This window comes from Pogoniulus pusillus, chromosome Z (assembly GCF_015220805.1).
Source record: "Pogoniulus pusillus isolate bPogPus1 chromosome Z, bPogPus1.pri, whole genome shotgun sequence".
NCBI lineage: Eukaryota > Metazoa > Chordata > Aves > Piciformes > Lybiidae > Pogoniulus > Pogoniulus pusillus.
Genome location: NC_087309.1, coordinates 40,638,248 through 40,665,213, shown reverse-complemented (window position 1 = coordinate 40,665,213; position 26,966 = coordinate 40,638,248). Strand labels below are relative to the sequence as shown.

General features: G+C 49.1%; 1 protein-coding gene across 1 annotated transcript in view; it reads left to right on the top strand.

The window, feature by feature from the left end:
• SKIC3 (SKI3 subunit of superkiller complex) overlaps positions 1–26,732 on the top strand; it is a 65,927-nt gene extending 39,195 nt beyond the window's left edge. The window contains exons 25-41 of the mRNA XM_064176705.1: positions 2,261–2,335; positions 2,948–3,089; positions 4,625–4,718; positions 6,026–6,103; positions 6,272–6,396; positions 8,797–8,920; positions 9,590–9,808; positions 10,614–10,686; positions 13,598–13,651; positions 13,741–13,852; positions 15,695–15,823; positions 16,932–17,053; positions 17,690–17,848; positions 22,847–22,999; positions 23,932–24,062; positions 24,827–24,950; positions 26,441–26,732. Of these exons, the coding sequence (XP_064032775.1) occupies positions 2,261–2,335; positions 2,948–3,089; positions 4,625–4,718; positions 6,026–6,103; positions 6,272–6,396; positions 8,797–8,920; positions 9,590–9,808; positions 10,614–10,686; positions 13,598–13,651; positions 13,741–13,852; positions 15,695–15,823; positions 16,932–17,053; positions 17,690–17,848; positions 22,847–22,999; positions 23,932–24,062; positions 24,827–24,950; positions 26,441–26,518 (1,992 nt within the window). The 3' untranslated portion in view covers positions 26,519–26,732. The remainder of the gene's footprint in view (positions 1–2,260; positions 2,336–2,947; positions 3,090–4,624; positions 4,719–6,025; positions 6,104–6,271; positions 6,397–8,796; positions 8,921–9,589; positions 9,809–10,613; positions 10,687–13,597; positions 13,652–13,740; positions 13,853–15,694; positions 15,824–16,931; positions 17,054–17,689; positions 17,849–22,846; positions 23,000–23,931; positions 24,063–24,826; positions 24,951–26,440) is intronic.
• Positions 26,733–26,966: the final 234 nt, after the last annotated feature.

Genomic DNA, 26,966 nt, shown 5'->3' with positions numbered 1-26,966 from the left:
TGCTTGGGGATCTTCAAGTTCAGCCTGAACAAGGCTCTGAGCAACCTGATCTAGTTGAGGATGCCCCTGCTGATTGCAGGGGTGTTGGGCTGGATAACCTTTGGAGGCCCTTTCTAACCCAAACCATTCTAGGATTGTAATAACAATAATAGAATGGAAGCTACATCCATCAAATACCTCTGTATGGTGGTCTTCTGGCTGATATTGAGTTCTGTAAGAAACCAGCTGTTAAAAAACACTGGAGCTGTTTATTGGTCACTGTCATCAAGCCACTGGCAGTTCTTAGCTTGGAGAAAAGGAGTTTGAGGTGTACCTCCTTGCTGTCTACAGCTCTCATAGTGCTCACTCTCTAAGGAGACTGGAGCCAGGTGAGGGCTGGTCTCCTCTCCCTGGAACAAGTAACAGAACAAGAGGAAACAGTCTCAAGTTCTTTTAGTGGTGGTAGTTCAGCAACAGTGGTGGGATTGAGAGCTCTAGGTAAGCATATGGGCTTGATGACCTCAGACGTCTCTTCCTACCTCAAGAGTTCTGTGGTTCTAAGAATTTGTGCCAGGGGAAGGTTGGACATGAGGAGCAATTTCTTCCCTGAAAGGGCTGACAAGGCCTAGCCTAGCTTGTCCAGGGCAGTGGTGGAGTCCTCATCCCTGGAGGAGTGACCATTCCCTTAGCTTCAGGTGTACCTCTGGCTCATTGTGTGTCACTGCTTAACTCTCTTCTCAGCACCCTGCTTCTAACATCATTTTTAGAGCAAGTCTCCAAGATAGCTGGCAAAAAAACTCTTTACTTCTTGGAAGGTCCCTTCCTTGCCCTAGCACTGAGGGTTATCTGTGCTTCCACTGCTCTCCAGGCCATTCTTGCATAGCAGAATCACTTGTGACTCATGCTTTGGTGACCACTCTTGATGCACTTCATAATCTCATGCTGCTGACCTCCTAATGATGCCTGACTGAACCTGGACTCTAGAGAAGAGCCAGCATTGTCACCTGCTGACATTCAGCTTCTTACAAGGTGTTCTTACAATATGCTCTTGCAAGGTGTGCTAACACATTGTGATGGTTTGGGGGTTACCCCGCCCCCCCACACTTTTTGTATTTGCCCCAGCTAACTCAGACGGACCCTGGGAATATAGATGAAGCAATTTATTTACAGCTAGCAGAATTTACAAGTAGCTATTTACAATATATACAGTTATATACAATTATATACAGAAATATACAAAAGATAAACAATACAAAAGCACAACTCCCCTCCCAGAAACCTGAGTCCCCAGGAGGGGCTCTCAAACCACCCCAACACCTCCCCCCGGCCCTCTCAACCTTACCCCAGTTCTCAGGAAGAAAAGAGGTGCAGCCAAGAGGTTAGGGAGCAAGGTTAGTAGGAGCAGGGTTAATGAGATGTGACCAGGTCTAAGGCAAAAGCAAGAGTGAGAAACAAAATGGAGAAAAAGTCTTTCTTCTTCCCAGAGCTCTCAGCGAGACTGTGAGAGAAGTTGACATCAACTGTTTTCATTTCACTGCCTGTTATCTAGTTCTGTTACCAAAACATTCCAGCTTGCTTCAAACTAGCACACACATCCCGAAGGATGTAAAGTACCAGCAGAAACCAGGTTTCAGGTACTGATACAGTGGAAAATGCTGGTGCTGCCTTCACTGGTATTCACTTTATTCTTAAAACCAATGTGGACAGAAGGGCAGGGCAGTGGTGGTGCCCCTGTGCTGGGCACTGGTGAGGCCACACTTGAATACTGGGCTCAGTTTTGAGCCCCTCGCTCTGAGAAGGACATTGAGGGTCTGGAGACGATCCAGAGAAGGGCAACAGAGCTGGGAAAGGGTCTGGAAAAGAGGACTGGGGAGGAGCCAGATGGGGGTTAGTCTCTTCTCCCTAGTCTCAAGTGATGGTATGAGAGGAAATGGCCTGAAATTGTGCCAGGGGAGGTTGAGGTTGGCCATGAGGAACAATTTCTGTGTTGCAACAGTGGTCAGGGATTGGAACAGGCTACTCAGGAAGGTGGTGGAGTCCCCATTTTTGGAGGTGTTCAAGAAATGTGTGGCCATGGTGGTGTTGGATTTGTGATTGGACTGAATGATCTTGGAGAGCTTTTCTAATCCAAACAATTCTGTGATTCACTGCCTCTGTTCTATGATTCTTGAAGAACATAAGGAAAAGAAAGTGTGCCTATGTTCAATGCCTCAGATGTGCCTGCAGTTACATGTGCTGAGTTTCTTGTTCACTGACCACAGCAACCCTTGCTTCTCTATAGGCTCTCATTGCAGAGAAAGTGGGCAGCTTTGACACTATGGATCTCTTCAGGCACACCACTGAACTCTGCATGCATGTAAGTACGGCAGCTGTATGGCCTTGAAGCTTCTGCTGATCTCTCTTTGCTTAGGTCATGCAGTGTATTTTGTTAAAAACAGATATATCTCAAGTCAAGGAACAGTCACAGTCATGTTCCAGGTGAGATTGTTTGGCTCTCATGTTGTTGTTCCTGGCCTGTGCAGTAGCAGACAGTTATTTTATTAAATGCTTTAGTCCAAACAGCCCAAGAAATCATCTCTTAAAGTGGTGAAAAAACATACCTAGTGTTCCACAGGTTTGGACAGAAATCAAAGGCATGAATTATAACTGTTCCAGGGCAGAGCAAAGATACTGCTAGTATCCTGAGCTCCAAAAGTGGAGATCTCCACTTCTGTCATAACTTTTCCCATCTCTCGTCCCTGCAGTGGTGCAGCAAGGGTTACATTAATGTACAAATTCTCTATGCCCAAAGAACAAGGTAAAACGTGGTCTGTTCTTCTCTTGCTTAATGCTAATTCTGGCTTTTAATCAGGACTCTGCCTTAAAACACAGAATTCTGATGATCATCTTCAGTGACTTCACTGTTGCTTGAGCAGATTTAATGACTACTCTTTTGGGTTTGTTTTTTTTTTTTTCCTTACTTTTTGAGGATGAGGGAGCAAAAGGCTATGGCCACTGGGTGTGCTCGACACTGCAGGACAAAAGCAACAGAAACACTGAGGTATATCAGTACAACATTGTCGAGATGAATGCTATCCCAACAGCACAGGTGGTCCTGACCAAATACACGGGTAGGTAACTTAAACTTCTCACTAACCTGTGCCTAAGAGGTGCATTCAGAATGAGCAGATCCACTCTGGCAAACTTTGAGCTAGATGGGCTGGGGAGAGCTTCCTGAACAGCAATGTGACCAAAACAAGTCAAGCGTCCACAAAGATGGAAAAGATGAGTTCTGTCTGCTGTTTCCAGTCAGTTTTGTTTCAAAGGCAACCAAAATAAGGACTAGAGCCTTGTCACTCGTGTCTTTGGGCAATTGCTATCAGAACTCCATTGGGTGCAGATAGATGCCAGCCATGGTGTTTATTTGGCAGAAGTCTGTTCCTGGGTGCTCTGTAACTTCAAAGCTTCAAGACTGCACTAACTTTCAGTAGGAGGTTGGCTTCCTAGCCAGTGTGGCCTTCCTTTCAAGGTATTCCAGAATCCCAGCATGGTGGGTTGTAAGTGACCTTTGGAGATGATCCAGTGTAACCTCCAGTTCCACAGCAGCTTGCCCAGGATCACAATGGCCAAGGGGTGGTGGAATCTCTGCCAAAAGGACTCCATAACCTCTCTGCCTGCTCCAGCCCTCCAGCACCCTCACACTGAAGAAGTTTCTTCTCCTGGGTTCCAGTTTGTACCTTTTGCCCTTTTATCACTTACTGGGCACCACTGACAAGAGCCTGGCCCCTTCTTGACACTCACCCTTGAGATACTTGTGAGCGTTCTTAAGACCCCTCTGGGGCTGCTCTTCTCCAGGCTCAACATCTCCAGACCTCTCAGCCTTCACTCTTCACAGAGATGTTCCTGGCCCCTCAGTAGCTTTGTAGCCTCCACTAGACTTTCTCCAGTAGTTCCCTGTCTCTCTTGAACTGGGTAGCCCAGAGCTAGACCCAATTCAGGTAGGCTTGTCTGTAGTTCCAGTCTATCCTGGAAGGCAGATGAGGAAAGTTTGTTTTTTTACCATTAATCTGCATCTATTACCTTAAAAATTAACCTTTTGAGCGAACTGTTGCTGATTTTTGTGACACAAACCATTAAAAGGAGATAAATGTGAATCGTATTTCTTGATCTGTGCAATCCTCATTCTTAAATGGACTGCAGGAGGGACCTTCATAATCTGGGGTGAGAGGTTAGAAGTTTGAGGTCAGGTAACAACTGACAAATCTGTGCCTTAGCTACCAATAAATGCTTTGAAGCTATATTGTTAGAAATAAACTGTGGATATTCTTGAAGTATTTTGCTAGAGTTTCTTATTTCCTTACATAAGACCCTTCCAAACCACTGTGCTGAGAAACTTAAAATATCTTGAGAACATTAACACTGTTTGAGAAGATTTTAAACATCCGTGAGCTAACCTGGTTGGTGCAGTGCCAGGGATCTTCATCTCTCAGGTGTGTTTGCCTACAGCTTGTGGCAGTGTTTCCAGTCAGCAGCTGGCAGAAGCCCTGGGCAGAACATTTTGTGTCTCTGCACACACTGTGAGCACCAGAGTAGGAATGTTTTCATGATGCCTTTCACAGCTCTTCCTGATCATCTTCTCCTGTGCTGTCAATTCTGATTTATCCAGAGAGAAACCCAGATGATGCCTCTGCTTTCACAATGCTTGGGTATTTGGATGATTATTTGCATCTGAAGAAGCAAGCAGCAGAAGCCTATGGGAGGTAAAGAACACACCCTGAAAATCTTACTGAGGGACACTCCTGAACCTCTTATTCTGTGCACCATCTGAGAAACTTAAGAGTTTTTCTTTTCCTTTAGTAGCACTCACTTTGTCATTTCAACAATCCCTGCTTGGAGAGGGACTTCTGACAGCAGATTACATTGATAGGAGGAGAGGGGCAATGGCTTTCAGCTGGAAGAAGGGAGATTGAGACTGGAGATGAGGAAGAAACTCTTGGGAGTGAGGGTGGGCAAACAGTGGAACAGGTTGCCCAGGGAGGCTATGAATGTCCTCTTCCTGCAGGCATTCAAGACCAGGCTGCATGAGACCTTGAGCAACCTGGGCTGGTGGGAAGTGTCCCTGCCCATGGCAGGGCGTAGGAATGGATGATCCTGAAGGTCCCTTTCAACCCAAACCAGTCTGTGACTGTGATTTCAGCTAATTGTGCTGCAGGGGGAGGTGTAACTTTCCTGTCACATTCAGAAATCTAGAACTGAGAGCTGGAGAATTTAGTTACTTCAGTAGATGAGATTCACAGTTCAGGAGTTGTGAGACATAAGAGCTTGGTTTTAGTTTTGGTCCCTACCTGATTAATGGGGGTTGTTTGTCTTCATTTTCATAGAACAGAATCACAGAATTGCTTGGGTTGGAAAAGCCCTCTAAGGTCATCCAGTCCAACCATCAACCCAACACCACCATTAAAACATGACCCCAGGTGCCATGGTCACACATTTCTGGGACACTTCCAGGGATGAGGACTCCACCACATGCTTGGGCAGTCTGTTCCAATCGCTGACCACTCTTGCAGCACAGAAATTGTTCCTCATGGCAAAACTAACCTTCTCCTCCTATCACCTGAGATCATAGCAAACCTAACCTTCTCCTCCTATCACCTGAGACTAGCTTTGGTGCACTTCTCTGGATCTGCTCTAGCGCCTCAATGTCCTTCTAGGAGTAAAGGGCTCCAAACTGAACTAGGGATTTGAGGTGTGGCCTCACCAAGCGCCCACTTCCTGTCTTGGTCCTGCTGCCTATACCATTGCTAATGCAGATCAGGCTGCTGGTGGCCTTTTTGACCACCTGGGCACACTGTTTTTTTTTCCTTCCCCTTTTCAAATGGTAGGGGCAGGTGGAAAGGAAGTTGGGTTTGGCAAACATGTTTTAGATCTGTAAAATAATCTCTTTGTGCTTAATGAGCACAGAAAATCTTCTGTGTTGAAACATTTGTCTGTTCTGCTCTGACAACTCCTGTCAAAATACACATGTTCTAGCCCAATGCTCAATACTTCTAATTCCTGTTATTTTCAGGGCAGCTTCACTGCTGAAAAACTCTGAGGACACTGAGGAATACAAGATAGCAATGCAAAACTATGGCAGGTCCCTGTGGTAAGTGTTGGCTGAAAACTTTGCTCAGCTCCTAACTTCAGTGAAAGCACTGGCACAAAACTTGATTAAACCTGCTGTGGGAGCTTCCTGGCACGTGAGAGCAGCTTCTCTGGGTCACAGCAGCTGTGGCTCCATGGCTCATGCCAGTATTTGCTTTTGCTTTCACAGTGCCCTTGGCCAGTGTGACAAGGCCATTGAGGTTTACACATCCATACCCCTCACTGAGTTTGATGGCCTTGTGGGATTAGCCTTGGCCTACTTCAAGAAGGGTCTGCTAGAAGAAAGCATCAAAGGTGAGTATCTGCCCAATTCAGAGCATTATGGGACACCTTTTGGAGGTGAATCTTAACAAAAGTTGTCTGACCAGCCTGGCTCTATTGCAGTTTATTTTGCTTCTAGTTCTCAGAAGTACAAATTCCACCACTCCTTTCACTGGGCTGTGCAGCAGGCTGCTGGCACTGTTCAGATGTACAAAGAGAAGTTTAACTTCTTACAGTGTTTGATTCTTGTGCATTAAGGTGTTGGGTTTTTAGCTCCCCTGGCTCTCAAATGAAAGAGTTTTCTTGGAAAACTCCATTCACAAGATTTAAGTGTTGCTCACTTGAGCTTCACTGGTAAATATAAGAGCTGTAGTGTTGTGTTCTGTACTGCAAGGTGTGAAACCTCACAGGAAGGAGTCCTGAAAACTCAGTGCAGGAGTGTAAGCACTTGCAGAAGAGCAGCCAGCTCAGCATTTTAAATCCCAGAATCCCAGCATGCTTGGGATGGAAGGGACATCACACTGAAGAAGTTTCTTCTCCTGGGTTCCAGTTTGTACCCTTTGCTCTTTTATCTCTTCCTGGGCATAACTGACAAGAGCCTGGCCCCTTCTTGACACTCACCCTTCAGATAATTGTAAATATTCCTAAGATCCCCTCTGGGGCTGCTCTTCTCCAAGCTCAGCATCCCCAGACCTCTCAGCCTTTGCTCTTCACAGAAATGCTCCAGGCCTCTCATCAGCTTTGTAGCCTCCACTAGACTTTCTCCAGTAGTTCCCTGTCTCTCTTGAACTGGAGAGCTCAGAACTGGACCCAGTTTGGGTAGGTTTGTATATGTCTATCCTGGAAGGCAGATTAAGAAAATCCAGTTTTTCTGCATCTGTTCAGAAGTTTCTCCTTAAAATTCAAGTGAAACCTCCTCTGCTGTAGTTTGCATCCATTACCCCTCCTCCCACTGAGAACAGCTGAGTGCCATTCTCATGACCTCCAACCTTTAGATATTTTAGATACCACATAAAGTTCAGTAAGGAGAAGTGCAGAGTCCTGCATCTGGAGAGGAACAGCACAAGGCACCAGTACAGGTTGGGGCTGCCCTGCTGGAAAGCAGCTCCATGCAGAGAGTCCTTGGAGTGCTGGTGGGCAGCAAGTTCTGCAGGGGCCAGCAATGTGCCCTTGTGGCCAGGAGAGCCAATGGCATCCTGGGGTGCATCAGGAAAAGTGTGACCAACAGCACTAAAGAGGTTCTTCTGCTCCTCTCTGCTGCCCTGGTGACACCACACCTGGAATACCATGTCCAGTTTTGGGCTTCCCAGTTCAGGAGAGAGAGGGACATGCTGCAGAGAGTCCAACAGAGAGCCACAACAATGATTGTCTCTCCCCTATGGAGAGAGACAGAGAAGCCTGGGGCCATTCAGTCTGGAGAGGACAAGACTGAGGGGAGATCTGATCAATGTCTACAAATATCTGAGAGGTGAGTGTGAAGTGGACGGGACCAATCTCCTTTTGCTGGTCAACAGCAATAAGACAAGGAGCAATGGCTACAAACTGGAACATAGAAGGTTCCACCTCAACATGAGGAGAAACTTCTTTACAGTGAGGGTGACAGAGTCCTGGAACAGGCTGCCCAGAGAGGTTGTGGAGTCTCCTCCTCTGGAGACTTTTCCAAACCCACCTGGATGCATTCCTGTGCAAACTACCCTGCATGATCCTGTTTTGGGAGAGAGGTTGGACTCGATCTCTGGAGGTCCTTCCAACCTCTAAAGTTCTGTGATTCTGTGATTTGTATAGGTTTGTAGAATTGCTCTCAGGCTACTCTTCTCCAGGCTTAACAACCCCAGGGCTCTCAGCCTTTCTTCCTCACAGAGGTGCTCCAGGCCCCTCAGCAGCTTTATAGCCTCTGATAGTCTCTTTCCAGTAGTTCCTTGTCTCTCTTGCACTGGGCCCATGACTCCAGATGTCACCTTTCCAGGGCAGAATAGACATGGAGGACAATGTCCCTTGACCAGCTGGCCACACTCTTGTCTGTGCACCCCAGGACACCATTGTCCTTTTTGGCCATGAGGGCACACTGCTGGCTCATGAGGAACTTGTTGTCCCCCAGCACTCCCAGGTCCTTCTCCATAGAGCATCTTCCCATCAGGTCCCCATCTCACCTGTGCTGGTGCAGGGGGTTGTTCCTTCCCAGCTGCAGGACCCTACGCATACTCTTGTTGATCCTCATTAGGGTCCCCTTTGCCCAGCTCTGCTGCCTGCCCAGATCTCCCTGGATGGCAGCACAACCTAGTGCTGTGTCAGCTTCTCCTTGTTAAGAAGAGGTGTGAAAAACAGTGACCCTGAAACCGCAGTGTCCCAGACTGTGTGCTAATCTCTTGCCTCTTTAGAGGCTCTGTTGTGTTTTGTTTTCCTCCCTCAAGCCTGACCTTGACTCTTTGGCAGTCTATGAACAGGCCCTGTCTGTTGCTGAGTCTGAGAAGGATAAAGCCCATGTCCTGACTGCCATGGCCATAGCAGAATACAAGCAGAACAAAGTGGATGCTGCACAGACCCTGCTATTCAAATGGTGAGTGGAGGGGAGAACATTCAGTGTCCTACTGAATACTCAGATGTAGTTTTGGAGGGATCTCAGGTGGGTGTTTCCTTTGTGCTGCACTGAATGCAGTGTTCTTCTAAGCTGATTTGTGTGATAGATCAAGTCTGGGTGATGGGCTTTGTCATCTTCCATATTCTGAACACAGAATGGAATGGAAAGGTTCATGAGCTGGACACTTTGGTTGTCTAATTGTAGTCACAGACTGGTTTGGCTTGGAAGGGATTTCAAAGATCATTTAGTTCCAACCCCCTGCCACCAGTCTAGGTTGTTCAAGGCCTCATCCAGCCTGGCCTTGAACACTTTCAGAGAGGGTGTATGCTCAGTCTCCCTGGGCAACCTGTGCTAGTATCTCCCCATCCTCACTGCGAAGAATTTCTTCCTCCTCTCCAGTTTCCCCTCTCAGTCTCCCCTCTCCCAGCTCAGAGCCATAGTCCCTCATCCTGTTACTCTCAGACCTTGTCCGAAGTCCCTCCCCAGCTCTTCTGAAGCCCCTTCAGGTACTGGAAGGCTGCTCTAAAGTCTCCCTAGAGCCTTCTCTCCAGGCTGAACATTGCCCCTTGTGCTTGACCTGAGTCGGTTACCAGCAAGTGTGATTTGTACTCCATGTTGTGTTCTACTTCCTTCTTTCTGATTCAACAGCTCATTGAAAGAACCCTGTTTGGAAAGTCTGAAGGCTCTGTGCACACTGGGTCTGATGAAGAAGGATGTCACACTGGCATCAGCAGCCCTGAAAGAGCTCAGGAAGCATGAGAAATGGGATGGGAGCCTGTATGAGAGGTGCCTCATAACATCTGCTCTCTGTGCTATGCAGGGCAGGAACACAGAAGTACAGAGAGAAATTTGCAAAGCAATACACTGGTAAGTCATTGTGTCTGCTGAGTGTTCAGCTTGAGTTACAGGGAGCAGTAACCAAACTTCTGATCACTGACAGCAGGCTTCTGAATAATCAGCAAATTGTCTTTTCCAAAGTGAAGCCCTCATTGGAGCTTGCATCATCAATTGATAGGTAGATCCCTCTCTCTGACCAAACAGCAGAGGTTCCATAATTGGTTTGGGGCTTTCTGTTTTTTTTTGCTGGTGGCCTGTCTGGTAGCTAGATCAACTCACTCTTCTACAAAAGCCTTTTTCATGATGTGCAGCAGAATCTTCAACCTGGAGAAGTCCCCAGGGTTTGCATTTAATATTTAATGGCCTTTGAAGCTGCTCACTCATTAGCTAAATGTGTGTTTAATTGGGTGGTGATTAGCTTGAGCATTCCAGAAAAGGGAGCTCAGATCAGTGCCTTCAAACAAGACCTTGTGGCCTCTGCTACTGCTTTCAGAAACATTCTTTATGCAAATTGCCCTTCTCCAGCTGCAATTAAAAATACTTGTTCTCCAGGCTGAAGATAAGATTTCAGGAGTACACAGCCCTGCAGTGTACTCATTTTCTTTCCATGAATATTGATATGCATATTGTGTTTCTCTTCTTTAACCAGCAGGATGGCTTCAGTATTGTGCACTTTGTTTAGAACTGCTATTTTAATGCTCTGGTTTCAACCCTGAATGGTTATTTTCTCAGCAGAGAAAGATCTGTTTGGGGTTTGTTGGAACTGCCTGGGTAGCCATGGTAGAGCAGGTTCCTGTCTAAAGCAGAAAGTCTGACATCCCTGTTCTTTTTAAAGCAAACCTGATGATCCTGCTCTCTGGTCTCTGCTGTCTCAGCTGGTTCCTTTCTATGCACCACGAAAGGCCAAGGTAAGGGTGTGGCTGTAACACACCTGGGCTGTTTGCATGCTGGGCACTCCGTGTTGGTTTTTTGCTCAAAACCCCTCGCTTCAGTGCATGACATTCACTGCTGACTGTGAGAACTCAAATCTTACTGACACAAGCACACACAGAGCAATGTGTAGAGTATAGAATGGTTTGGGATCTTAAAGATCATCGAGTTCCAGCACCTTGCCAGGGCACCTCCTGCTAGCCCAGGTTCCTCAAGGCCCCATCCAGCCTCTATGCATGGAGCCTCCTCAACGTATGTGGGCAACCTGTTGCAGTGCCTCACCATCCTCACGGTGAAGGATTTCTTCCTAGTCTCATGTCATTCCAGCTCCTTCCTGTTTGAAACCATCATACATCCCTCCTGCTGTCACTTCATGCCTTTGTAACAAGTCCCTCCCCAGCTCTTCTCTGGCCTATTCAGGTACTGGAAGGCTCCCAGAGCCTTCTCTTCCATGTACAATTATTTGTATCTTTCCTGGGGCAGCAATTCCATATCTTCTTGAGGTGATTTTACAGGAAAAATCTCCTGGGATTATTCCAGCAAGCTGAGGCTGTACTATTTACATTTTTTTGTTCAGTCTTACACACATGCACTTGGTTACAGCAGTATGTAGCAAGTCTGCAGATGTACTCAGCACTGGTTAGGCCACTCCTTCAGTACTGTGTCCAGTTCTGGGCCCCTCAATTTGAAAAAGATGTTGAGGTGCTTGAACATGTCCAGAGAAGGGCAGCAAGGCTGGTGAGTGGGCTGGAGCACAGCCCTATGAGGAGCAGCTGAGGGAGCTGGGGTTGTTTGGCCTGGAGGACACTCAAGGGAAACCTTACTGTTTTCTACCACTACCTGAAAGGAGGCTGTGGCCAGGTGGGGGTTGGTCTCTTCTCCCAGGCATCCAGTGACAGAACAAGATGACACAGTCTCAAACTGCCAAGGCAGGGCTGGATGTTAGGAAGAAATTCTTCATGGAAAGAGTGATTGGCATTGGAATGGGCTGCCCAGTGAGATCGTGGTGTTTAAAAGGAGGTGTTTAAAAGGAGGCTGGATGAGGCACTTAGTGCCATGGTTTGGTTAGTTAGAAGCGTGAGGTGATAGGTTGTACTCGGTGATCCTAGAGGTCTTTTCCAACTTGGTTAATTCTGTGACACCAGACTCTGGTGCACTTGGTTTACTCGAGGGATGGAAGCCATCCAAGGGTACCTGGACACTGAGGCCTGTGTCAGCCTCCTGAGGTTCAACAAGGCTAAGGCCCCGTACATGGCCTGGGCAACCCCCAGTGCCAATCCAGGCTGGTGATGAAGGAGGACTTGGCAGTCCTGAGGACTTGGGAGCATTGGGGGTGCAGAGCTGGAGATGAGCCAGCACTGAGCTCTGCCAACCCAGAGCCAGGCCTGCCATTGGCTGATCCCCAGCAGTGTGGGTAGCAGAGGAAGGAAGGGAATTATGCCCCTCTGCTGTACTTGGCTGAGACCTCCCCTGCAGTGCTGGGGCAGTTCTGGAGTTCTCAGCACAGTGCAGACAGGGACCTGTTGGAGAGGGCCAGAAGAGGCCACAGCAATAATGGCAGGGCTGGAAGATGGGAGGGCTGGAAACCTTCTGCTGTGAGGTCAGGCAGGGAGAGTTGGGGGTGTTCAGCCTGGAGAGGAGAAGGCTTTAGGGACATCTTTCAGTGCCCAAAGGGACCCAGCAGAAAGCTGGGACAGACTTCTGAGCAGGGCCTGTTGTGACATGCCAAGGGGGGATGATTTGGACTCAAAGAGGGAGATTGAGAGTGGAGAGAAGGGAAAAATGTTTGACCCTAAGGGTGGGGAGAGCCTAGCCCCTTGTTGTCCCTTGTTCTATCACACAGAACAAATGAACAGAGTCTGTCCCCTCTTTCCTGACCCCCTGCCCTCAGGTATTTACAAACATTGATTAGATCCCCTCTAAGTATTCTCTTCACCAGACCAGAAAGCCTCAGGTCACTCAGCCTCTCCTCATAACGCAGTGCTCCAGCCCCTTCACCAGCTTTGTAGCCCTCTGTGATGGTTTGGGTGTTCCCTACCTCCCCACACTTTATAAATCACCCAGACTAGTCTCAGTCAGGCTCTGGGAATATAAATGAAACTATTTGTTTACAGCTAGCACAATATACAAGCAGATATTTACAGTATATACAGTTATAGACAGAAATATACAAGGTAGAAGGTAATACAGAAACACAACTCCCAGAAACCTGAGTCCCCAGGAGGGGCTCTCAACCTTACCCCAGTCCTAAAGAAGAATAGAGGTTCAGCCAAGAGGTTAAGAAGCAAAGGTGAGTGGAAGGTGAGGTTAGGGAGCTGCAGCTCAGTCAGAAGCCCAAGGCAGAGTGCGACAAAAATGGTGAGAGTGTTCTCTAGTGTTTTCCTTTCTTCTTCAGCAAGACTGAGGGAAGGAGACATCACCATTGTTTTCCTTTCACAGCCTATGATCTAGTTTTTCTCACCAAAACATCCTACCCTACTTCAAACTAGCACACCCTCCCTTGGACTCTCTCCGGTAGATCCCTGTCCCTCTTGAACTAGGGAGCCCAAAACTGAAACCAGTATTATAGGTGACGTCTCACCAGGGCAGAGTAGAGGGGGAGGAGAACCTCCCTCAATCTGCTGATCAATTGTGTGAAACAGAAATAGCACCTTCAAAGAAATACCTCTGTTGGGTACAAGCAGGAACAGAACATCTGAATAAATTCTCATTCTGAATGTCTCTTCTTGTCTGCTTCTAAAGAGACTGTGATGCAGGGAAGCCAAAGCTGTCACTGTGCACACTTGGTGTTTCTGGTTAACAGAAACAAAATACATTTGCATTGCTCTCAGTGTAACATCTCTTAGTTCATCAGTCATACAGTCAGTCCTTTTGTCTCTCGTCTTGCAGGCAGGAGCTGTGGCGGGAAACATTGCCCAAGTACTTGATGTAAACCGTGGAAAGGTTTGGCTTTTTTTGACATCCACACTTTGTAATTCCATAAGCATCCCCAAACCAGTCCCTTTTGATCACTGCTCTGCTCTGCTTTGCAGGAAGCCCTGGTGGACATTGCAGTGAACCAGCTGGCTGCAGGGTGTCACATGTCAGAAGATAAGCAGAACAACCCTCTGAAGAACATTCAGAAGGCCATCCACCTCTCTCCAGGTCTCTCTTGTTTTCCACCCCTTAGTGATTATTTTGCACGTCTGTTGTGCCAGCTACACAAATCTGCCTTTTCCTGGGTTGCTTCCTGGTTCTGACTTGTCAGCCTGTGCTACAGGAGAATGCTAGCAGCTTAGGGTTGGGAATTAAACCAGGCAAGAGGGAAAAAAAGTGGCTGGGTTTCAAGGCTTCTTCTGAAAACACAGCAACTTGTCAATCCCTCAGCAGAATAGAGAAGTACTTCAGAGCATATTAGACAGAACCCTGACATGGGCACTCAGCCTGCTGTTAAAGCCAGCAGGAGAGGTTTCTTCCTCTGCCTTGAGAGTTTGGATGGAAAATGTTTTCTGTCAGAAGGGTGGCCCTGGACAGCAGGCAGCTGTCACTAGCTGGGGATCTGCACTGAGTGAATGAAGGGTAAGTATTCTGGGACTTTGAGCTGCTGATTTGCACTCAGCAGTGGAAAACTAAACCATCTTTTCTGTGCCGGGATTCTGCTCTGGGGTGGTAAAGGGGATGCAGGTTGGAAATGTCTTTGCTACAGGTGCACACAAGACTGTGACTGCTGTTCCAGAGCAGCATGCTGCACATTTTATTTTGTCATAGAATCATGGAATTGTTTGGGTTGGAAAAGCACCTTAAGAACATCCAGTCCAACCATCAGCCTATAACCACTATGGCCACTGAACCATGGCCCCAAGTGACATGGACTCCACCACCTCCCTGGGCAGCCTGTTCCAATCCCTGACCACTCTTGTAGCACAGAATTGTTCCTTGTGTCTAACTTAAACCTCCCCTGGCATTTCCTCTCATTCCACCACTTGAGACTAGGGAGCAGAGCCCAACCCCCACCTGGCTCCAACCTCCTTTCAGGGAGCTGTAGAGAGCAATGAGGTCTCCTCCCAGCTTCCTTTTCTCTAGACAAACCCCCCCAGCTGCCTCACCTGCTCCTCCCCAGCCCTCTTCTCCAGACCCTTCCCTGGCTTTGGTGCACTTCTCTGTATTTGCTTCAGCCCCTCAATGTCCTTCCTGGAGTGAGGGGACCAAAACTGAACTCAGGATTTCAGCTGTGACCTTACCAGTGCCCAGAACAGGGGTGCAATCCCTGCTCCTCCCCCCCCACCATTACTGATCCTGGCCAGGATGGTGAGTGAAAGATGTGTTGGCAATCTTGACCTTTTTGCTGGCCTTGTACAGCAGTAAGTGATGGTACCTGAAAGGGGCCTCAAAGAAAGCAGGGAGGGACTTTTTACAAGGGCTTGGAGTGATTGGAGGAGAGGGAATGGATTGAAGCTTGTAGAGGGCAGGTTGAGACTGGAGACGAGGAAGAAATTCACGACTGTGGGAATGGGGAGACATTGGCACAGGTTGCCCGGAGGGCTGTGGATGTCCCCTCCCTGGAGGTGTTCGAGGCCAGATTGGATGAGGCCTTGAGTAACCTAGACTGGTGGGAGGTGTCCCTGCCTATGGCAAGGAGTTGGACCTGGATGATTCCGAAGGTCGCTTCCAACCCATTCCATTCTGTGATTCTATGCAGTTTACCCTCCTGAGCCAGCAGTAACCTGGCAGCTTTGGCTGCACTCTGGTGGCTCTGTCAATAGTCCATCAGTCTGCCTTCCCAGCAGCATCTTTGCCTGGTCGTGTGCAGAACCTCAGTCATGGGAGGGAAATGTCAGGTGCCTGGTGCTGCGCTGCCAGAAGCTCTGGTTGGATCCCTTGCCTTGTGCTGGGTGTATGGTTCCACTAGTGGCTGTGTTTCAATGCTTGCTCTGCTGCAAACCGTTCTCAGTGAACCAGCAGCACCATCAGAGCAGGTCTGAGCTGCTTTTGCCCATTCTTGCCTAGGTAACCCTGCGGCCTGGGCAGTGCTGATGGCAGCCTGCCACGCTGAGAACACCACTGCCCGCCTGAGCTGTGCTCGGCCACCGCGCACTGGTCTGGAGATGACTCTGCTAGCTGCAGTCTCAGCCCAAAGTAAGAGCTGTCAGTTTTGTAGCTTGAAAGCAATGAAGTCAAAGGGAAGTGCTGCAAGCCTGCAACACTGCTGAAGTTGTGGGAAGTGCTCGGGAGGGTGTGTTTTGTCATGTGAAAAAGCTAAGCCCTAATGCACATGTAGGGTTTGTCACTGCAGTGCGATTTGCTGTGCACTCCAAAGCCTTTCTAAAGCAGGAATTCGGAACTCTGGTGCCCAGGTGTATGGGTGTACAGCACAACAACACAACTTACAGGGAAAGGCTCCTGAGTTCTTCTCAGCTTGAGTCTTTGAGTTGCTCTGGATTTCTGTGTTCCGTTGGAGTCACAGCCTCAGCCTGGCTGAATGTCTGAAGTGTCTAGAAAGCTGGGATTCAAATTTCTTGTGTGACTGCCTGCTCTGAAAATATCAGTGTTGTTGTGGATTAGGTTTGGAGCCCAACAAACTGGAATTTTACCTTCTTGGAGTGAATTTACCACACTTAGCCAGAATTTTGGTAATGAAATGATGTTTACAAAAGTAGACTGAGTAGAAAAGTATGAAGAACAATCATGGTGCATGAGGTATACTTAAATATTAGTGACAGTTCAACACCACCACAATACCCCTTGTACAGTTTTTCAGCTTTCCTCCCACTGTCTCTACCTCCCCCACCATACCTTTTGCAAACCCAACCAAGGAGATCAGCATGCAGGGTCACAGAGCAGAGAAGCAGGAAGCCAAGCAGCAGACAGCCAGAGAGGGAGAAAACAACTGGTGCTGCAAAATAGAAGATACTCTATTTTGCCCAGTGAAATTAGATGCACTTTTTTTTCTGTTATTCTGTGTCCAGTCCCTAAAACTGTGTATTCTTTGGACTGGAATTCTCTGGAAAAAAATTAGGCTTATTTACAACTGAGCCACTATGCTGAGGCACTAAAGTGTAAGAGCCCCAAACATGTCCTCTCCTCCTGCTTTTGATTTTAATCTGTCAGTCTTCCTACAAAAAGAAGAAGCCAGGTCAGGTCAGTGTTCCTACCATTCCCTCTCAGCCCAGATCTGGAAGGAGTGACCTGATGTGGCACCGCAGCACGCACAGCACTGTGCTTCTGTGTTTTATGTCTTCTGCAGCTGCAGAAGGAGACCTTCCACAGAGTTACATCCAGACTCTTGAAGACTGGTGTCTGTGCCAAGCTGTTACCAGTCTGGAGGAGACTGGTGAACTTTCAGCAGCTGAAGCTCTGTGTAACAAGGTATGGTGGCACTGCACTTGAGGATGGGGTGGAGTTGTGTAGAAGTCATGGTTGATGTGCATGGTACCAAGAGGTGATCTCTGAATCAGCAGCTCTCTGCTCCAGTAGACCTGCAAGATGCAGCAGTTGTTGGCATTTCTTCCTCTCCTCAAGGTGTTTCCTGCGTGCAGCACCCAAACTGTTTGGATGCCAGCATCCCAAGCAGTGTGGGAAATAAAATCTGCCCTTTCTGCCTTTGTTCACTAACCTGCTGTTCAGCAAAGCATGGCAGATACTCAGAGCAGTAACTGCAGGTAGGAGCTCTGTTAGCCCTAAACTGCCACTGTGAAGCCAAAGGAGAGCTGGAGGGCTACCACTCCCTGCTCTGTCTCACAAACCTCTAAGAGCAGAAGATGCACAGGACTTAGGGTGGGCTTCAAGTGTGTTTTGAGGACAGAAAGCAACATTCTCTGTTCCCCTGAGTAAGTTCCTGGAACACTTCTTTGTGCAGAGCAGGTGAGATATGTCAGGTTGCAGGTATTCCAGGAATGCTTTCAATGCTGTTTGCTGCAAACAGCAAAGTGGAGCTATGAAACTGTCTACTGGTGTCTGGAAATACCAATTTTGGTGCCACACTGAGCCTTGTTCTGGTTCTAGGGTTTAAAAAGCCGCCCTGAGCACCCAGCTCTGCTTTTGCTGTTGAGACAAGTTCAGTGCAAGCAGCTGCTGCAGACTCACAGGGAACTTCCAGACAGCATCCTGCAGGAGCTCCACAAGACAGTCATGACCACTTCAACTTCGGTTGCAGCCTGGCAAGTAAGTGGGGGGTCCTCTGCCTGGCTTTAGTGTGCTGCTGTCAGCAGAGAGCACTGGAGGGGGGTGAGTTTGCTTCATTCTTTGCTTTCATTTGTCCAGAGGAGAAACACAGCTTATATTTAAAGAATAACAGCATGGTTTGGGTTGGATGAGACCTGAAAGATCATCCAGTTCCAGCCTCCTGCCATGGACAGGGACACTTCTCACTAGGCCAGGTTGTTCAAGGCTTCATTCAGCATGGCCTGACACCTACCCTTGAAGTATTATTCAGCATTGAGGAGATCCCCTTTCAAGCTGCTCTTCTCCAGACTAACCAGCCCCAGGGCTCTCAGCATTTCCTCTGCACAGACATGTTCCAGTCCCTTCAGCATCTTTGTAGCCTTTTGCTGTACCCTCCCCAGCAAGTCCCTTTCTTCTTGAACTGGGGAGCCCAGAACTGAGCCCAGGATTCCAGATGTGACCTCACCAAGACAAAGTTAAGTGGGAGAAGAAATTCCTTGCACTCTTCTCCACATACCCTAGGATGCCACTGGCCTCCTTGGCCACAAGGTCTCACTGCTGGCTTGTGGATATCCTGTTGCCCAGCAACACTCCAAGGTCCTTTACTGCAGAGCTGCTTCCCAGCAGGTCACCCCTCACCTCACAGGATCACAGGATGTTAGGGGTTGGAAGGGACCCAAAGACATCTTCAAGTCCAACCCCCCTGCCAGAGCAAGGCCACACAATCTAGCACAGATCACAGAGGAACACATCCAGACAGGCCTTGAAAGGCTCCAGAGAAGGACACTCCACAACTTCTCTGGAGAACCTGTTCCAGTGCTCTGTGACCTTACAGTAAAGAAGCTCCCTCTTGTGTTGACGTGGAACTTCTTGTGCTGCAACTTACACCCATTGCTGCTTGTCCTATCCCAGGGAGCAAGTGAGCAGAGCCTGTCCTTGCCACTCATGAGCAGCCCTCAGATGTTTATAAACATTTATTAAATCCCCTCTCAGGCTTCTCTTTTCCAGACTAAAAAGTCCCAGGTCCCTCAGCTTCTCCTCATAAGGCAGTGCTCTAGTCCCTTAATCATCCTTGTAGCCCTCCACTGGCCCTAATCATCCTCACAGCCCTCCACTGGACCCACTCCAGCAGATCCCTGTCCCTTTTCAACTGAGGAGCCCAAAACTGAATGCAGTACTCAAGATGAGGTATCGGCAGGGCAGAGTAGAGGGGAAGGAGAACCTCCCTTGATCTGCTGGACACACTCTTAATACACCCCAAGATCCCATTGGCCTTCTTAGCCACAAGGGCACATTGCTGTGCCATGGATAACTGTTATCCACCAGCACTCCCAGGTCCCTCTCCACAGGGCTGCTCTCCAGCAGATCACCTCCCAGCCTGTACTGGTGGAGTTTATTATTCCTTCCCAGGTGTAGGACTCTGCACTTGTTGTTGTTGAACCTCATTTGGTTCCTCTGTGCCCAGCTCCTCAGTCTGTCCAGGTGCAGAGCCTTCTGCTGAATCAGCCAAGCCTCCCAGTTTGGTGTCATCAGCAAACTTGCTGAGCAGACTCTTGTCTGTCTGTCTGTCCCCTCATCAATGCCATTGATGAAGATGTTGAACAGGACTGGACCCAGCACTGATTGCTGGTGGACTCCACTGATTACAGGTCTCCAGCTGGACTTAGCACCATTGATCAGCACTCTTTTAACTCTACCTTGTAACAAGTTCCAAATCCACTTCACTGTTTGCTCTTCTATCCCACACTTCCTGAGCTAGCTCATTAGAGTATCAAGGGAGACGGTGTCAAAGGCCTTGTTAAGGTCAAGATAGACTACACCCACTGGTCTACCCATTCGGTTATGGCATCACAGAATGCTATCAGGTTAGTCAAGCATGACTTCCCCTTGGTAAATCCATGCTGACTACTCCTGATAACCTTCTTCTCTTCCAAGTGCCTTGAGATGCCCTCCAGCAGGAGCCTCTCCATCATTTTTGCAGGGATGGAGGTGAGGCTGACTGGTCTGTAGTTTCCTAGAACCTCTTTCTTGCCCTTTTTGAAGACTGGAGTGCTATTGGCTCTCCTTCAGTCCTCAGGCACCTCTCCTGTCTGCCACAATTTGGCAAAGATGATGGAGAGTGGTAGAGCAATAATATCAGCCAGTTCTCCCAGCACCCTTGGGTACATCTCATCAGGGCCCATGGACTTGTGAATGTTCACTTTGTGCAGTTGATCCCTAACCCAGTCTGCAGTGACCAGTGGGGAACATTCCCTCCTCCAGGCTTCCTCTCCTCCATCCAGGTCTGGAGTACATTGGAGAGTTCAGCCTTAGGTGTAAAGACTGAAGCAAAGAAGGCATTCAGCAGCTCTGCCCACTCTGCATCCTCAGTTCTCAGGGCTGCCTCCTCGTTCAGCAGTGCCCCACCCCCACCTTCCCTCTTCTTCCTTTTTCTACTGGTGGATTTGAAGAAGCCCTTCTTGTTCTCTTTTACTTCCTTTGCCAGCTTCAGTTCCAAGAGGGCTTTGGCCTTCCTTGTTGCCTTCCTACATGCCCTAACAACTTCTCTATAGTTCTCCCAAGTGACAAATCCCTTCTTCCATGAATTGTAAGTTTCTTTCTTCCCTGAGGTTTCCTTTAGGAGCTCCCTGCTCAGCCAGGCAGGTCTTCTGGCATGTCTACCTGATTTTTTACTCAGGAACACACCTAGCTTGGGCTTGGAGGAAGTGGTCTTTAAAAATAGACCAGCTTTCTTGGGCTCCATTACCCTCTGGAGCCATTGCCCATGGGATTTCTGCAAGCATGTCTCTGAAGAGCACAAAGTTAGCTCTGCAGAAGTCCAGAGCTGTAATTCTACTTGTTGGTCTGATTCTACCCTGTAGAATACTAAACTCCACCATGACAACTGTCCCCAAGGCTGTTCCCAAACTTAATGTCCTCAACCAGTCCCTCCTTATTAGTTAATACAAGGTCCAGCAGTGCACCTCTCCTTGTTGGCTCCTCTACTACCTGCATCAAGAAATTATCCTTGATACACTGCAAGAGCCTCCTGGACTGGCTGTGCCTGGCTCTGTGATCTTTCCAGCAACCATTAGGGTGATTGGAGTCACCCATGAGTACAAAGGAGTTAGGTATAGAGGCTACCTTCAGCTGTCTGCAGATGGCCTCATCAACATCTTCCTTCTGATTTGGTCTTATAGTAGATGCCCACAACCATTTCACCCCCTTTCCCACATCCCTTAATCCTTACCCACAAGCTTTCAACCTGTTGTGCCTCCCTCCTTGGGTAGAGCTCAGCACATTTCAGTTGTTCTCGCACATAGAGGGCAACTCCCCCACCTCGTCTGGCTGCTCTATGCTTCCTGAACAGTACACAGCCATCCATGACAACATTCCAGTTGTGGGAGCTGTCCCACCACATCTCAGTGATGGCAATTACATCATAGTTATTCAGCCTAATGCAGATCTCCAATGCTCCATGCGTTGGTACATAAGCATTTCAGGGGGGAGTTAATCTATTGGCTTTCACTCTTACAGTCTGACCATTCCCAGCTTCTTCCATGGCCACCAATCTAGTAGTAAGCTCTGTGTGTGCTCATTCCTCATTCCCTTTGTCCATCTCTGTAAAACTTAGAGAGTTCTTCTGTGTCCCCAACATGCTTCAAGGTAACAGCCTGAAGGCTCTTGTTAGCCTTCCACCCTGATGTGCCATCTCTTGCATCCTCTCCCTTAGCTGGTGCAGGGAGTTCCTTTTCCACAGGTGTAAGACCTTACACTTGGCTGTGTTGAACTTCATGAAGCTCCCTTCTGCTCATCTGTCCAGCCTGTCCAGGTCACACTGGATGGCAGCACAGCCTCAGGGAGTGTCAGTCAGTTGTCCTGGTTTGGTGTCATCAGCAAATTGGCTGAGGTCCACTCTGTACCTTCATCCAGGTCATTGATGAGTACAATGGACAGGGCTGGACCCAGCACTGACCCCTGGGGAACACCACCAACCACTGGCCTCCAACTAGACTCTGCCCCACTGCCCACAGCTCTCTGACAACAATGGATGTGGCAGAGCTGCCCTGGTGCTTTGCATAAGGGTTCTTTGCTCCGTCATATCCAGACATCTTCAGCTGCAAAGAGCTGAGGACAAGAAAGGCTGCTTTGGTTTGCACAGGAATGGATGTTTGACCTAAGAGAGCAGCCTGCAACTACACAGCAAGGATGCAGAATCTCACCAGTGCTGGGGAATGCTTTCCCTGCCCTGCTGAGACCAACTTGGGCCACTGTGTCCAGCTCTGGGATCCTCTCCAGTTAAGAGGGACAGGGATCTGCTGGAGAGAGTCCAGTGGAAGCTGTATGAGGATGATGAAGGGACTGGAACATCTCTGCTATGAGGAAAGACTGAGAGCCTTGGGGCTGTTTAATCTGGAGAAGAGCAGCCCCAGAGGGGATCTTCTCAATGTTTGCAGATATCTGAAGGGTTGGGGGCTAGAAGAAGGGGCCTGGATCTTTTCCGTGCCCAGTAATAGATAAAGGGGCACTGAACACAAACTGGAACCCAGGAAGTTCCACCTCAATGTGAGGAGAAACTACTTCAGTGTAAGAATGCTGGAGGCTTGGAGCAAGCTGTCCAGAGAGGTTGTGGAATCTCCTTGTCTGCAGAGATTCCAACCCCCCTGGTCATTGTGATCCTGGGCAAGCTGTTGTGGGTACCTCTGCTTTATCAGGGGGTTGGACTGGATGATCTCCAGAGGTCACTTCTGACTCCACCATGCTGGGATTCTGGGTTACGCTGCTTGCTTACCTGTGAGCAATGCCCAGTTGTCCATGGGTGGCCAAGGAAACTCCAGAAGGTACTGCTGTGGTGAGGAGAGCTGCCTGTAGAGGCAGGAGTAGGAGCTGGGTGAGTGGCTGGTAGCACTGTGCTGATTGTGCTGTGGGGCTGGGATCAGTGGAGCTCAGTGCTGGTACCCTGCAGCTGTGTGCTTTGGTGGCCACACAGGTGACTGTGTTGGGTGTTTTGTTTTGCAGTGGCTGGCAGAAACGTACCAGTCCCAAAGGATGATGATTGGAGCAGAGATGTGCTACAGGAAGAGTCTGCAGCTGGCATCACAGCAGGGCAGCTGGCATGGGAAGTTGTCCAGCCTGCTCAGGCTGGCTATGCTGGCCCTGGAAGTCTGCATGGTAGGACAACCCATACTGTATCACTGCATGGGTGGCAGGAGGTCGTGGATGGTGAGAGGCCTCTGCAGTCTTTAACTGAAGGCCCTCTAGAAATAAATTTGTGTTTTATGAATTGCCAGAGGGCTGGAGAACCTCCCTAAGGGACAGGCTGGGAGAACTGGGGCTGCTCAGCCTGGAGGGGAGAAGGCTTCAGGGAGACCTTAAACCTGAAAGGGCTCCAGGAGAGCTGGAGAGGGACTTTGGACAAGGTCTGGGAGTGAGGTGTTATGGCCTTTCTAATCTGCACTGCTTTGAACAAGTGTGTGCAAGCCTGGTAAGAGCCTTGCCCAGATCCAAGCTAATTGGCTCCTCTCCGAGTTCTCTTTCCAAATTCAAACTGGGCTCCCTTTCCAGGTCAGCAATGGGAATGCTGGCTGCACACAGTGGGGTGAGAAGGTTTCCCTTCAGACAGAAGATTCAGGAATTGTCTCCATTAGGTCATTCCCATCTTGGAGAAGGTTTTTTTCTTCTGGCAAAAGGTGATGTCACTGCTGGGGATCCATCCTACACTCTTGAACAGTTCTGTGCAGGAGCTGAAGCTCCGCAGGCTAAGTGATGCTGAACAAGGGTTTGTGACTCACAGCAGCATTCCCACAACACATGGAACAGATTCCTTGAGAAACAAACAAGGGGAATGAGCTGGCAGGGCTGCTCCTGGAATATTCACAAGGCTTCTCCAGGTTCTTCTAGAAGTTCTTGGACTGAGTTAGGTTTGTGCAGAGATATTGTCCTGACCTGCCAGAAGCATTACTGAACTCAGAAGAGCACCAATTAACTGCTCCAGAGAGCTGCAAACAGAGAATTGGTTGACACTACACACTGAAATAAAACTGTTTCCCATTTCTTTCCCTTCCCCCCCATCTCCTTTTCCCATGTTTCCCCCCTTTCCACAGGCTAACGTCTCAGGTGACCACTGGCCAGCCTTGGCACAGGAGGCAACAGCTGAGGCTCTGAAGCTCTCTCCTTGCCCCCTGGCATCTCTCCTGCAGGCACTACTGCAGTATCAGCGCAACATGGCAGCAAGGTGGGCACCACCTCCTGACTTTGGAGTGCAGCACAAGTAGGCATTGGCCACAGCCCTGACTCCTGTGACTGAAAGGGAATTGCACAAAGGAATTCATTCTTGTGTGGCACTTAGAAAGGACAGGGGAGAGGACCTGAGTAGTCTGCAGAAGTTGGCTCAGGAGAACCTGGCCAGAGATGGAGAGAGTGAATCCTGCCTCTCTGCTCTGGGGAGACCTCACCTGTAGGGCTGTGTCCAGCCACAGTGTGGGGCCACTAGCACAAGAGAGACCTGGAGCTTCTGGAAAGAGTCCAGAGGAGGCCACCAAGATGCTCAGAGGCCTGCAGTATCTTTGCTGTGGGCACAGCCTGGGAGAGTTGTGGCTGTGCAGCCTGGAGAAGGCTCCAGGGAGAGCTTAGAGCTGCATTTCAATAGCTGCAGGGGAGCTGCAGGCAGGCTGGGGAGGGACTGCTGAGAAGGGCCTGTGGGGCTAGGCTGAGGGGCAGTGGTTTGGAAGTGGAGCAGGGCAGAGTTAGGTTGGACATCAGGAGGAAGTTGTGCAGAATGAGGGTGGGGAGACCTTGGCACAGGCTGCCCAGGGAGGTGGTGGAGGCTCCATCCCTAGAGATATTTGAAGTCAGGTTGGAGGTGTCCCTGTGCAGCCTGCTCTGGTTGGAGGTTTCCCCTCTGCCTGCAGTGGATTGGACAAAATGCCCTTGGAGGGTCTCTGCAAAGCTAAGGCCCTCTGTGATTTGTTGGGAATGGTTTTGTTTGTGCTTCTCTAGGGAGACTCGCCGGATGTTGGACAGAGTGGTACACCAGCCAGGGAATCCAGAGAGCATCGTGTCAGTGGCACGCTGGTACCTGCTGCACCATCTGCATGCCAAAGAAGATCCTGAATTCATAGATGTGAGACAGCCCTTGAATACAGACACTCGGCCTCATGATTATGGCTCCTGCTGTGCTCATAGCGGGGAGTGGGGGAGGGGAGGTGCTGGCTCAGCTGCTCCAGAGCTTGCAGTGCTTAAGGGTTCTGTATGGACACAGCAGACTTAAACTGTCCATGCTGCATCAAGGCTGTTTGGAATCTTCCATTCCTCCTGTTGGAGCGAGTCCAGAAGAGGGCCAAGAAGAGAATCAGAGAGCTCTGCTGTGAGGACAGGCTACAAGAGTTGGGGCTTTTCAGCCTGGAGAAGAGAAGGCTTTGAGGAGACCTTACAGTGGCCTTCCCGTATCTTAAAGAGGCCTACAGGAAGGCTGGGAAGGGACTATTTTCAAGGTCTTTTAATGATAGGATGAGGAGTAATGGGTTTAAACTGGCAGAGAGGAGATTCAAACTAGATGTTAGGAAAGGGTTCTTAACAGTGAGGGTGGTGAGACACTGGCACAGGTTGCCCAGGGAGGCTGTGGATGTTCCCTTCTCTGGAGGTGATCAAGGCCAGGTTGGATGAGGCTTTGAGTGATCTGTTCTAATGGGAGGTGTCCCTGCCTATGGCAGGGGGTTGGAACTGGATGATCTTTGAGGTCCTTTCTAACCTAAACCATTCTATGATTCTGTGGGTTGAAGATTGAACTTTTTATGGCCTTGGAGGGCTCTTTCCATCCAAACCAATTCTGTGACTGTATGAAAACCAAACAGCAAACCCTCTCTAACTCAAATTGGCAAGAATTCTACTGGTCTGTAGAATAGCTGAGGACCATTTGGAGAAGAGAAGGCTCCAGGGAGACCTTAGAGCAGCCTTTCTGTACCTAAAGGTGCTTCAGGAGAGCTGAGGAGGGACTTTGGACAAGGGCTGGGAGTGCCAGCACAAGGGGTGATGGCTTTGAGCTGAGAGACAGGAGATAGAGACTGGAGAGGAGGAAGAAATTCTCGTCAGTGAGGGTGGGGAGGCACTGGCACAGGTTGCCCAGAGAGATTGTGAATGCTCCCTCCCTGGAGGTGTTCAAGGCCAGGGTGGATGAGGCCTTGAGCAACCTGGGCTAGTGGGAGGTGTCCCTGCCTGTGGCAGGGGGATGGAACTGAGTGATCTTGAATGCCCCTTCCAAGCCATCCTAGTCTGTGACTCTGTAATTGCAGCAGTGTCTGAGAGGCAGCAGGCGGACAGGTCCTGCCTAGCACTGCTTGTTCCATCACAGCAGGTCACTTGCTCCTGAGGTTTAAGAAGCAAATGGTGCTGCTGTAGTGCAGTGTAGGGCACTGCAGGCTCAGCAGGTCACTGCAGGCTGGGGGTCTGCAAGTGCCTGGTGTTCTCAGCAAGCTGCTGTGTCCTGCTGGGTATCTCCTGCCTTTGCTTATGGGCTCCTTGATCCCTCGGGACACTGCAGAGCAGAGATTCAGGTACCCTGGAGGTCAGCACTGGAATCTTCAACAGCTTTTCACTGCTTGTTTTTCTCTGCAGGTGCTCATAGACAATGCCAAAGCCAATGGAGACGTGCGACTGCTGGAGCTGCACGAGAAGCTGTCAGCAAGCACCTAGCCGTGGAGCATCTGCAGTGAGAAACCTTCCCGTGGGGGCAGCTTGAGCAGTCCCTGCTCAGCAGCCTGGGAGATTTGGGGATTCTTTCTTTATTATTGTCTGCTTTTGTCAGTTGCAACTTCTGTCCTCAGTTTTAATTTCTTAGGGAAGCAAAGTGTATTCTCCTGCTGTCAGTGTGGGCTACACCAGGAAAATAAACTTTATTTTAAAGGAACTCCTCAATTTTCCTTTTTTATCTTCTTCCTCACCCAACCTTCAGCGCTGTTTGCACTCAAAGTGCTTTTTTGTGCTTCACCCTTGGAAACAGAGAGCAGAACGACATCGACCACGCTGGAGCGATATGAGGCTGAGTGGACTTCCAATGGTTCCCTTTCCCTTGTGTGGCAGCACATCCATAGCCCCTCCCTACCCTCAAAGCCAGGCAGGGGGTAGCAGAGAAGCTAGGATG